This window comes from Meriones unguiculatus, chromosome 7 (genome assembly GCF_030254825.1).
Source record: "Meriones unguiculatus strain TT.TT164.6M chromosome 7, Bangor_MerUng_6.1, whole genome shotgun sequence".
NCBI lineage: Eukaryota > Metazoa > Chordata > Mammalia > Rodentia > Muridae > Meriones > Meriones unguiculatus.
This window is the reverse complement of record NC_083355.1, coordinates 33,516,595-33,529,680: the sequence shown is the minus strand read 5'-3', so window position 1 is coordinate 33,529,680 and position 13,086 is coordinate 33,516,595. Positions and strand designations below refer to the sequence as shown.

Sequence of the window (13,086 nt, the reverse complement as noted above, 5' to 3'; positions counted from 1 at the left end):
CGGGCGCCGGCGGAACGGACGAGCCAATGAGCGCGAGACGTTGAGTGACAGCTGTCCAATAGAGACCCTCAGTGCTAGCACGACTTGCAGCTTAAGCCCCTCCGCGGTCTGAGGAATGTCAACTATTCAACATGGAGGCGGAGGTCGATAAGCTGGAACTCATGGTGAGTGGAGAGTGCAGGAAACCTCCTGGGTAGCTCATCTTCTCCCCGCAAAAGACCTAGAGGGTGAGGCGCAGTTTGGAGTCGCCGGGGACCTGGGTGGTGGAGGCTGGGACCCGAATTGAGGTCCTTCCTCCTGCGGCGAAGGGGAGCCCCCGCCGCCTCGGTCTCCTAACCGCCGCGGGGGAAGGGGTTACATCCGGGGAAGTCGGGAGGGAAATGGCGGGAGATGCGGAGGGTGTGGGGCCTTTGTAAGTCCGCGGGGCCGCGCCTGCCTCCCCGCCGACTCCGGCAGCCGCACCGGGATGGACGCCGCCTCCTGCCCCTCCGCCCGCCTCCCCCGGACGGGAACGGAGCGGCCTGGAAGCGCTCGGCGGAGGGGAGAGGACCCCGCTTCCCGCGGAGGGGGAGGTGGAGGACGAGGCGGGGCCGGCGTGCTGGGGCGCCAGGGCGATCGGGCGCCGGGGCGCTCGGGCTCCGCTCCCCGCCGCCTCCCGGGCTGGCGCGGCCCGCAGGGGGACGCTGGCCTCGCACGGGGAAACTTGCCCGCGGGCTCGGGGCCCGGCTCGGAGGGGCGAGGGCCGAGCCGCGGGGACCCAGCCTGCAGCGCGGGCGGCGTCGCCGGGCCGGGGCTGCTGCTGTCGAGCCGCCGGCTTTCGCTCCTTCGAGAAGGGAGACCCGGCGGGAAGGACTTCGGCGGCCGCTGGCGGGGCTGCCGAGCCCCGGGCGCCCGGCCGGGGGGCCCTGCTGGTCCTCGGCGAGGGTCCCCCGTCGGCGCTCGCTCCGTTCCCGCCCTTGCACCGCCTGCCTGATCGCCGCGCCTTTTTTCTTAGTTTTCCTGTCTGTCTTCGGGCCTCTTCTGCACGATCGCCCCGCTTCCAGATTGGAAGAGCGTCCTCAGAAATACAGAACGTGGAGGAATCCTTGCGTCACCTCCCCACCCCCCTCTCCTTTAAATAACAAGATTAATGTTAAAAAGTAAAACTCTTCTCTCTTCCTCGTCATCTGCCCTTTCCCCCTCTGCTTAGGTATCGGTTATGTCTGTGCTACTATCTCTCCTGTGCTACTGAAAAATCTTGAGTGTGTAACTTGTGCCTTGGAAGGGACTTTGGGGTGATCTTGGAAGGTAGCTCCCCCAGTTGCCACCGCAGAAAGTGTGAGGCTTGGGTTTCTTTTCTCTTGGCGTTAATTCAGGTGTTTCCAACATTCTACTAGAAGGCTTTCAGATGCTTTAACGTTGTGCTTTAAACTTTCTTTGTTGGGGGTGGGGGGAGTGTGGGGATCGAAGGGGGAAAAGGGAGAAGAAATTTTTGCAGCTTTCCAAATCTTGAAAAAATGAATATTTGACTTAAGGATTTTTCTTGTGTGTGTGTGTGATATTATTACCATATTAAAAATACACACAAAATGTTACATATTGTGGTTAGAGTATATCAACAGGCATGCAAATTCTCTTGTTCTTCCCCCAAATTAGGAAATCCTTTGCAATATTTTTTGCTTATTAAAGGCTGTTTTTAACAGGTTGTTTTCTCCAGTTGGTTGATCAATTTCTAAGCTTTATGTAGCCTTTCCAGTACAATCAGGAAAACGCAAGTAAACATCCTGAGAAAAGCAAGTTTTAGGGAGTTAAGAGGTCGCTGAATTTTAGATATTGTATAAATTATGGGGTAGCTTTAAATTTTCCTTTTGCAGAGGATGAAAGGAAAGTAGCCTTTCCCTTTGTGACTCTTTCTTAAGCACATCCATGATAGCATTTACTTTTTCCAGGTTACTGATTTTTTTTCATAATCAAGGGCTGGAAAACAAATAACGTTTTTATCATGATTTTCAGTATTAACTGCTTTTCATTGACAAGACAGCAGGAGACATCTCTTCTTCACATTTGCCATGCTCCTTTTCAAAAGAAACGTACGTTGAAACAGCGTTGTTTTTAAGCCACAGAAAAATGATTTCTTATTTCATCTTCTGTTACTACCTTTATATTACCTAAAAGATTTGTTAAGAAGCCCTTAGATATATAGTAGGAGTGCACACTAACTTTGTAAAAGCAATAGTTATCCTCACTCTGTGAAAAGTCTAATCTTAATGAATTTTTTGATATTTCTTTTGTGTTAACATCTAATTTAGAAAATTAAATTTGCTTTTTAAACATTTGTCTTTAAAACCCAATGCTTGGGTAGCAGAGTTAAATATTCCCAAATTTGAGTTTTGTGGCCCAGGATTTGTTGAAGTATCCTAGTTATTCTGAATCTGAGTCCATTTTTTAGTAGGTTTAATCTAAGTAGCTCAACTGGACAACTAAAGGAAGGCCAATGAAAATAATGGGAATGTATTTTGCATCAATCAACATTACTGATGGTGGAATAAGCTCATTGTAGGGTAATCTTTGTTCTCTAGCATCTTCCCTTCCCTTAGTGGTGAGGGGTATTTGTCTCCTGCCCTCCTTTTGTGACACCAGTGGGGATTGTTAACAAAAGGTAATGCAATAGGATACTTGGATTCTGTTTCTTGGTTCACATTTGACTTTTAAGGAAACTTTAGTTTATCCTTCTCGTGGTTTTCTTGATATTTCTAAGTTTGAAGGGAATGGTTATGCCTTTCTTCACTACATAGGATATTTTCAGAGTTAAAGTGAAATATTAAAAAAATCCTCTTGCCTAGGTTGGTTTAATATCCTGTTTAGAATATACTGCTTCCCTGATAATCTCTTTCCTCTTCATAATAGCCCTCAGTAAACAAGTTAAAGAGGCACAAGATTTAAGTTCTCTGTGTGTGTGCACATGTGTATTAGATCCTGTAGAGATTTATTGGGAATAGAGATTTGAGAGATTTATTTGTTTTCTACCTTTTTAAAGATTTGTTCTATTAGGAGTGTTTTGCCTGCATGTATGTGTCCATGAGCCTTGTGTCCAAGGAGGTAAAAAAGAGGGCATTGGATCCCTTGGAACTTCATGATTTTTTTCAGGCGCCAAACCTCTGCAAGAACAAGTGCTCTTAATTCTGTCCAGTCCTTTTCATTTGTTTTCTTTGAAGTAATTTCTCAAAAGACTTTTGCTTTCTATGGTAGGTAACCAATTGCTTTGGAAGAGGAGTTAACCAACATTACATTTCAGCAGGGAACAGAAATGCTTTTTCACACATTTGCCTCAGTAATAATTACAGCTGATTCTGTTAATCAACCCTAACGTATTACTGATGGCCATGTTAATTTCGAAAGGCTCAGGACATATTGCAAAATTCCTTTACATCTGTGTATGTTCACGTCTGAATGCTGCTACTTACAGGCTAGTCATTCAAAACCAATTATCACTTTGCTATTTATGTCTTTTGTCCTTCAAAAAATGGTATAAATGTTTTTAGGTTTTGGATGTCTTCCAGCCAAACTTTGCACACTGGACTTCCATTCCTTTCCTGCTCACTACTGCTAACGAATGCTCTGACTTTATTGCACTACTGTACTTTACAGCTAGCAGTGCAATAGTATTGTCAAAGCATCCGAAAGCAGGTTGTACACCTTTTTTTTGGTTCTCGTCTTATAGTGTTTGTGAAAATTTTTCTATGACTTTCAGTACTGAAAACTGTAATTTTGTTACTGAGTATAATTTTTAAAAGTCATCATTTGAAACAATATTGTAATATTAAAAATTCATTACTGTATTGCACTGAAAAATCTATCACTGAATGTTTAAAGTTATGCCTTGACTAAATGAATAGTACTTTGTAATTTGCTTCCTTTTGTAACAGACTTGGATGAGTCTGGCTTCTCTTAGGTCTCACTACATTGTATTGGTTGGTAAGTGATAAGCAGTCTTTCATACCTATTTACTTTGGCAAAACTTTAAATCTTAAGTGTTAATTTTGGTGTTATATAGGAAATGCTTAGATTTAAAACTTAGGAAAGGGACTAAAATACTACAGAGGACCTTAGTTCCCTTCCCAGGACTCACAAGTCGCTCACTATAACTTCAATGCTAGGGGTTTCGATGCTGTCTTCTGACCTCTGCAGGCATACAGATACAAAGACACACATTGATGCATACATACAAAAACAAAATCTTAAAACTTAGAACTGCTCGATTATTATTATTATAAAATATAAATCACCACTTTTTAAAAAAACCTTTTTGATTATTGTGGATTTTATATCATGCACTCAACTCTGTCCCTTTGTACCTGCCCTCCTCTCTTGCAACTTCTCCCCAAAAAGAAAAGAAAATAAAGATAGAATGAAAAAGAAATCTTGTTGTGGAAGCTGTAGTGTGTCACACATACACCATTTTGCCCAAACAAAGTCATCACTTTGGTAATTTTTCTTTTTTTAAATATGTATTTATTTTCTGTATATGAGCACTCTGTCTGCATGTACCCCTGAATGCCAAAAGAGGGCATCAGATCCCAGTATAGATAGTTGTGAGCCACCGTGTGGTTACTGGGAATTGAACTCAGGACCTCTGGAAGAGCAGCCAGTGCTCTTAACTGCTGAGCCATCTCTCTAGCCCCTGGTAATAAGTTTTAATGGATATTTTACATAAGTAAAACTAAAAAATTATACAGTGTACAGCATGATGAGTTTTGGCAAATGTATACAGTCATGTAACTACCTCCACTATTAGGATAAAAAACATTTCATTATATTGAAAAGTTTTTTTTGTGCCTGTCTGCAGTTTCCTCTCAAACAATAGTTCTTTAAAATTTCTTATGAATGGGCTAATACAGTATCTGTCTTTTTGCACTTACTGTAAGTAAGTTTTTGCTTTTGTCATTTTATCTTTGTTGCATACATTGACAGTTGATTAATTTTTATTGCTGAGTAGTATTCCATTGGATAAACTTGTTTTTGGGTTATTTCTAGGCTTTGCCTGTTTTGAATAAAGTCATTAGAAGAATTGTCTTTGTGTGGACATACTTATTTCCTTTGTGTAAATACTAAGAAATGGGATGTACTGTGAATGTATGTTTGATTTTGTAAGAAATTGTGAAAATCAGCTGCATGGCGGTGACACGACTTTAATCCCAACACTCTGGGTCAGGGGCAGGCAGATCTATGAGGTTGAAACCAGCCTTATCTATAGATTTCCAGGAACCCAGGTGTGTGCCACCATGCCTGTGCTCCCACATTAAATTGTAATCTATTTAACATGGCCCTAAACACACAGCTCATGTGTATGTGCAGTGGAGCACATGTCCTGGTACATGTGTTACGGTCAGAAGTACAATTTGTGTGAGTTCTTTAATTCCGCCACATAGGTGCGGATGAATGTAGCTTGGTGAGGCCTGCAAGAGGTCCTGGGATCGGACCCTAACACTCTCTGAAGTAGGATAATGCAGGCACAAAGGCTTGTAAATCCAGCCACTCCAGAGGGGTAAACCGGCAGATTAGGATTTCAAGCTCATTTCCTGCTATAGCCAGCCCTAGGTATACCTGGTTTACGTTAAACCCTGTCACAAAACAACAACAACAAAAAGCTTAACTCCTTCCTTTCACCATGTGGATCTTGGGATTGAACTCATCAGGTTTGACCACAGGCATCTTCACCAAGTCATCTCACCATCCAAAAAAATCCCTGTTTTAAGTTTGTTTGTTTTCTTCTTTTTTCCAGGACAGCCTTGGCTGTCCTGGACTTGCTTTGTAGACCAGGCTGGTCTGGAACTCAGATCTGCTGGCTTCTGTCTCCCTGAGTGCTGGGATTGCAGGTGTGCATCACCGCGTCCAGCATAGTTTTAAATTTTTAGTAGAGTATTATGGACATTGTTTGCTACTTTATATACTTTTGCTTGTTTGTTTTTGTATATTTTTTTATATCTGTAAGTTTAGAGTGTTTAGTATATATTGTTAAAATATTCAGAAATATAAAAAGAATGAGTAATTTTGTGTACTGAATAATATATGTGTACTGGTTTTTTGTTTTTTGTTTTTTTTTAGTTCCAGAAAGCTGATTCTGATTTGGATTACATTCAGTATAGGCTGGAATATGAAATCAAGACTAATCACTCAGATTCAGCAGGAGAGGTAATTGGGAAATTAGTAAATCTTCTGTTTTGGTCTTTTTTTCCCCCCCACCTGGCTTATGTGCTAACTTTTAAAAACAGTTAATGAACTCAAAGGTACAAGCCAGGAGGAAGCCTCCAAAGTGCCAAGACTGAATATTTCTACTCCTAGAATAGTGGTTCTTAGTTTGAGGGCAGAAGGCTGAGTAGTCATGCTGTTCTTTGGAGAAGATGATATGCTGTTAAGTTTGCTTAATTATAGATGTGAACATTGTTTTTTTTTTGCATAAAATTATGTAGTAGGTTTTCTTCTTCTTTCAACTGACACAATCCAGGGTCATCTGGGAGGGCAACTTTAATTGAAAAAAAGGTCCTTATCAGATCCACCTGTAAGCAATTCTGTGTGAGCATTTTCTTTTTTTAATGATTGATGGGGGATGGCCCGGCCCACCATAGGCAATTCCATCCTTGGGCAGGTGGCCCTGAGTTGTAAAGAAAGCAGTCTGAACAAGTGATGAGCAGCACACCTCCATTGCCTCTGTTCATTCCTGCTCCAGGTTCCCTCCCTGACCACCTTTTAGTATGACTATGATCGGGATGAGTGAGCTACACAGACCCTTCCCTCCCAGACAGTATTTTGGTCAGTGTTTTATTTCAGCAATAGAAAGCAAACTAGAACACTATTTAAGGTTACATTGCTTAGGAATTACTAACTTTAATTTTGAGAAAGACTCACTGTGTTGGTTGGGTTGGTCTCAATTTCTGGGCTTAACAAGGTCCCCCTGCCTCAGCCCAAGTACCTGATGCAGTGCATGCCCATTGCATCTGAGCTCTGTTTACATAGCATGTATAGTTTTCTGTTTTTGTGTGCGTGATTTTTTTTTTTTAAATGAGACAGGGTTTTTCTGTGTAGCTCTGGGTGTTCTGTAACTCACTCCTTAGAGGAGGAGGCTGGCCTCTTACAGAGACTGCATACCTCTGCCTCCCAAGTGCTGGGATTACAGGGCTACGCCACCACTGCCTGGCTATCTCAGCACATTTTCATCTTTCCACACTTAATATACTGTACTCATTGAACAGTAACCCTCCATCATCCCTCCTACCCAACTCCAATCCTCATTCTACTTTTAGCCCTTGTGAATTTTACTACTCTAGAGTCCGTATTTGTTCTTTTGTGATTGGGTTATTTTCAGTCATCATAAATGTCTTCAAGACATCTAGATTATGGGCTTTCCAAGCAGGACCTACAACCTGAGTCCAAATCCCTGAAACCCACAGTAGATGGAGAAAATTTACCATGAAAGTGGAGGTCATTCTGTGACCTCCAAGGTATGTCCAAGGTATGGGTGCTTACACACACACACGATTCGTCCATATTGATTCACTGTCAGAATTTCCTTTAAAATTTTGAATATTATAATTTGTGTGTGTGTACACAAACAAGGCTAGGTCCTTTAGCTGGGTATGTTGGTGTACACCTTTAATCACAATACCTAGAAGCAGGCAGCTCTCTCTCAGTTTCTGGTCAGCTTGGTCTACATAGCAAGTTTTAGGCCAAATAGGGTTGCGTAGTAAGACAGTAGCGACCAAATAAATGTATGTTGTAGAAGGTATTGTAAATATTAATTAAAAAGTAAGTTTAATTTTTCCACAACATCATTTAATATAAATTAACCTTATATATTTTTTTCTGATGTAGAAAAATGCAGTTGCAATTTTAAAGGAACTGTCAGCAATAAAGTCTCGATATCATTCTTTATGTACACGCTTTAAGCCAGTTTCTGTTGAACAAAAAGAGATCAAGAGCCGAATTTGTGGTACTTTGAGCAAGACAATGGCCATGATACAAGAACTACAAAAGCAAACAGACTTGGAGGTAATGTGTTCAGTTGACAGGCTGGATTTTTGAAGATTTTTAATTTAATTTAATTTATTTATTTTGGTTTTTTGAGACAGTAGTTCTTTGTGTAGCTCTAGCTGTCCCAGAACTCGCTTTGTAGAGCAGGCTGGAAGAAGAGAAGGCTCAGAAGTTCAAGGTCAGGGTGGACAGATGGATCAGTGAATAAAAGCACTTTTTGCTCTGGGAACCCAGGTTTGGTTCCCAGCACCCACATTATGGCTCACAAACAGCTGTCGCTTTAGTTCTGGGAAAGCAAATGCACTCTTAATCTCAATGAGTACCTGGCACATACATGGTACACAGACCTATATGCAAGGTACACTCATACACATAAAGATACATGTTAAAAATCTTGAGAAGCCAGTACTAATTAACATCCTAGATAAAACTGAAGGTCTTTATCTAGTATTTACCAGTGCCCATGGTAGACAGGTCACAACCTGTGTTAACTGTAGTTGCAAGGATTTGTTTCCTTTGGTCTCTTGGGGCATGGCACCCACATGTATACACACAATTAACTTTATGTATTTCCGTTTGAGACAAGCCCTCACTATGTAGCTTTTGCGGCTATGGGACTGGCTTTATAGAATAGATTGGCCTTTAACTCTTACAGCTCTACCAGCTTGTGTCTCTGGAATGCTGGGATTAAAGCATGTGCCACCATACACCAGACACATAATTAAAAATAGCAAAAATGGGATTTTAAAGTTTATTGAAATTATTGGCCTTCTGATTTATTGACACTCAAGTTTAAAGGTGGTAGATTAATGAAATACTTATATTGTCAAAATGTCTGTTATCTAATTGTGAATGAAAGGGACTAACACCTATTTAGTTTAGTTATAAATCTTAAGGGTTTTATAGCCAAAGGTAGCTTTCAACCTAGAGCTTAAAGGACATGCAACTCAGCTGTCTATAGCTCAGTTGTAGGTTACTGACTGGCTTATGTAAGGCCCTGGGTTTGACCCTCAGTATCACCAGAAAGAGATTTTTTTGGGGGAGGAGGGAAGGAAGAGAAGGCATGTATAAAATAGAATTTGTAAAGGAATTTCAAGTTAAAAAATATTTTTTCAAACCGGGTACAATGGCACATGTCTGTAATCCCAGTACTCAGGAAGGCTGAGGCAGGTGGATCTCTGAGTTCAAGGCCTGGTATACCAAGTGAGTCCAGGACAGCTAAGGCTACAGAGAAACCCTGTGTCGAAAAAAAAAAAAATCCGTAATAGGGATACGTGTTTGAGAATAAAGTCAAAGGCTCCATTTAACTGAAGATTTACTGAAATGCTCTATAATAACTTATTTTGTGAGCATGAAGAACAACAAAGTCTGCTTAAGGCAAATGGCTGTTTATGTGCAACAGAAAGTAAAACTGTTCCGATTTGTTATAATCTTTACCACTGACAGCTACTTTTCATTAGGAAAGGTAACACAATGTTTTTAATTAGCGGTATTCAAAGGACATTTAGATTATTAATCTTAATAAGTAGGGAGCCAGGAACAGAAGAGAAAGTGGAGGAAAAAGGAATACGTAGAAAGTTCTAAGAGGCCTAAATATACTCAGTTATATAGGTTAACACTAGAGAGATTTGTACCATAACGAGGCTGGGTATTGTGGTCATGCCTGCAAAGTGCAGTGTTGATGCCAAGTCAGGACAGTATGGGCTACAGAATGAGATTCTGTCTCAGGACAGACAAAAGACAAAAACACAAAACTTTTAGAACAAACATATAGTAATTGTAAATAAGAAAGGCTTTAAAAGAGTGTGTGAGATTTCATTGAAAGGTGCTTTAAAAAAATCTGTGTTAAGAAAAATCACTACAGGGATTTGAGAATGGCTCAGCATTTAAGAGCACTTGTTGCTCTTGCAGAAGATCCAAGATTGCTTCCCCGCACCCACATGGCAGCTTATAGCTGATCACAACTCCAGTTGCAGGGGTTTAAAAATCTCTTCTGCCTTCTTGGGCACTTGTACACATAGTATATATTCACACAGACATACATACACATAAATAAAAATACATTTTTGTTTGTTTTGGAGACAGGGTCTCTCCATATAGTCCTGGCTGTTCTGGACTTTGCTATGTAAACCAGGCTGGCCTTGAACTCACCTACCTCTGCTTCCCAAGTGCTGGGATTAAAAGCATGTGCCATCATACCCAGCCAAAAAAAATTAAAAAGCAAAACAAAAATAGTTACTTCAAACTTCAGACTGATTAAGTTGGCCTTAATTCTAGGAAAAAGCCTTTGAGTACTTACTAATTGTTGTTCTGAGAACTTTTGCCTAGTAATCTTAGAACTAACAGGGATTTATTGAGAACATGTTTTGCCACATAAATATCATTCCCTTCATTGAAACAGAAGAGTTCTGCAGCTGTTTTGGTTGTAGACAAAGTGCTTATAATTTTCTACATAAGAACATATTGGGCCAATTTTGATCCATCAAACCAGCTGCTTGGAGTTCTGAGGTGTTGGAGAACTAGGCTATCCAGTAGCCACATGTGGCTGTGTAAATGAAAACGTATTGACATAAACCTGAGAATTCAATTCATCATCTCCTGATTAGACAGTGCAGATGCAGATTGTTTCCAGCATTGTGGAAAGTTCTATTGCACAGAGCTACCCTGGAATGCTGATTCTGTCGTTCTGTCATGTTCCAGATCTGACCGTCTCTCTAGAGATGACCTATATAATTAGGCCGGTTTGTAACTATTTCAGAAGTTGGGCCTGTAGCTTGTGTCATTTTCCTGTATAACCCTTTTCTCTGCCAACGTTTTGGTGTTCTGTGGAAATCCCTTGGAGTTTATTTTATCCCTTTTGTTTCGGCTCTTGCCCTACCTGCTTTGAGTGGATAGTTACCTCTGCTGTTTCTTATCCATTCTTATTACCTATCAGTACTCCTGCTCTTTCTTTTTCACCCTGGCTCCTTTCTTTTCTTTTCTTTTTTCCCTTGAGACACGGTTTCTCTGTGTGGCCCTGGCTGTTCTAGAACTCAACCAGGGTAGCCTGCCTCTGCCTCTGCCTCTGCCTCTGCCTCTGCCTCTGCCTCTGCCTCTGCCTCAAGTGCTAGGAGTGAAGGTGTGTGTTACCGCTGTGCAGCTTCTTATTTATTTATTTTTAGAATGTTTTTTGAGATAGAGGTCTTCAATATTAGTACAAGCTTATTTCTCTGGGAAAATTTCATAGTATTTTGGTCCAAATCTCTTCCAAATATAGTATCCAAGCATTAACTAGTTCTTTTAAACAATAGTCCTTTATTTGTTTGATTTCCTGGTTTTGTTTGCACAGCCTAATTGCAAGTTCTTTGAAAGCTTAACCATGGTATATAAATAGCCAAATAGCTATTGGTTTCCCTTGCTATTCAAGTTTTATGATTAAATATATAATATAAGCTTATGAAAAAATTTGTGCAACAAAGCAAAATTGAAGTCATTTAACCTTTGAAGGTTTTGCAATGAGCCTTTTGTAATTTGTTTTCTAGCTCACTCTACTGACTGATGAAGAGAAGGCTGTGACAGAGCTATTAAAGTCTCACATGCCAGACTGATGAAGAGATGGAATTTTAAAAAGGAACTCTGATGGAAAAAGGATCAATTCCAGAGGAATTCAGCAAGATGTCTTGGGGAGCAGAGGGGAGCTGATAAGGACAATGAGATTTTCCTTGAGTGACAGGATCGTGATGCTTGTCATATGAGAGGAAATTGTAAGAAGGGTAGATATACAGATAATTGCCAAAAGGATGAAATGGGAATAAAGAGATTTAAATATTGATACCCACAGTTAAGTTTGTGGTTTCAGGTCTGAAATCCCTTAATATTATTTTAAATGTTTTCTTTTTGTATAGTTGGCATAATTTTAGGTGTTTTGGGATTTTTGTAAAAGAGTATGTACATTTCAGTCAGTTTCAGCAAAATACTTGTATTATTTAGGTGTTGTTTTCTTTTAAGACAGGGTCTCGCAATGTAGCTCTGGCTGGCCCTGGAGCTCACTATTAGACCAGAGTAGCACTGAACCCTGGAGATGCCTACCTCTGCCTCCTGAGTCCTGGGATTAAAGGTGTGTACCATCACACAGGGTGTTGTTTCCCTCTCTCTCTCACTCTAAAAGACAAGGTCTTATGTCTTCCTGGCTGGTCTCAGAATTGCTGTTGCTGAGGATAATCTTTCTTTTCCACCTCCTGAGTGCTGGGATTAGTAGTGTGAGTCACCACGTCTGGTTATGTAGTACTTTGGATCTAACCAGACCATCGTGCAGGTTAGCAGTGCGCCGAATGAGCCACGGCCCTACTCTATAATTTATTTTTTGAAAATGTAAATTAAAGATAACACATTTTTAGTTGTGTGTATATATCCAGTATTTGCCCAAATCTAATATATATAATAGGCTGTTTTGTGAAAATTTTTTTCTGTTCTTCCCATTCCTTGCAATCATGTGTTTGTTTTCAAATGCTCTTTTAGACTGTCCATCTGGTATTGCAATAATATATTATCTTTCAGTCTAGCTTTGTAATTCATTCTACATGAAAGATAAAAAACTGAAATCACTGAAAGACTTATCTGCCTCTATCCAGTGTGTGTGTAAATCAGTTTCACTATATTTTTGTGGTTCTGCACTCTAACCTAGGAGCCACATATTCTTAGGATGAAATCTACCACTGAGTTATATATCCCTAAATCTCCTTATTTATTTTTGTGGTTTTCAAACAGAGTTGTACTCTGGTCCAGGCTTGTCTAGGGACCTTGGTGACCTGTCTTCTCAGCCCTTTAGTGTTGGGATTATAGGGCTGAGAAGCCATGCTCACCTATTTGTTTGCATTTTGAGACAGGATTTTACTGTGTAGACCTGGCTGGTCTGGAACATGTTATGTAGACCAGGCAGGCGAAGCAGTTCTGCTGTGAGTGCTGTGATCAAAGGCTGGCCCTGTCTCCTTCAAATAAATAAATACTATTTTATGTATATGGGCATTGTGTCTGCCTTTCTGTCTGTGCCTGATGTGTGTGCCTGGTGCCCAGCGAGTTCAGAAAAGGTTGTCAGATTCC

At 40.7% G+C, this 13,086-nt stretch overlaps 1 protein-coding gene across 1 annotated transcript; it reads left to right on the top strand.

Annotated features, from left to right (window-relative positions):
* Positions 1 to 31: 31 nt before the first annotated feature.
* Ska2 (spindle and kinetochore associated complex subunit 2) lies at positions 32 to 13,003 on the top strand. The gene is made up of 4 exons (XM_021626890.2): positions 32 to 164; positions 6,085 to 6,171; positions 7,849 to 8,025; positions 11,529 to 13,003. Exons 1-4 carry the CDS (start codon positions 132 to 134, stop codon positions 11,592 to 11,594), a joined length of 363 nt encoding a protein of 120 aa, XP_021482565.1. The 5' UTR covers positions 32 to 131; the 3' UTR covers positions 11,595 to 13,003.
* The last annotated feature ends 83 nt before the right edge of the window (positions 13,004 to 13,086 follow it).

Bases quoted from the DNA above. Each gene is read 5' to 3' on its own strand.
- Ska2 (XM_021626890.2), top strand. From the start codon at position 132: ATGGAGGCGGAGGTCGATAAGCTGGAACTCATG. The intron at 165-6,084 runs GTGAGTGGAGAG...GTTTTTTTTTAG, and splicing joins TCGATAAGCTGGAACTCATG to TTCCAGAAAGCTGATTCTGA. The intron at 8,026-11,528 runs GTAATGTGTTCA...TTTGTTTTCTAG, and splicing joins AAAAGCAAACAGACTTGGAG to CTCACTCTACTGACTGATGA.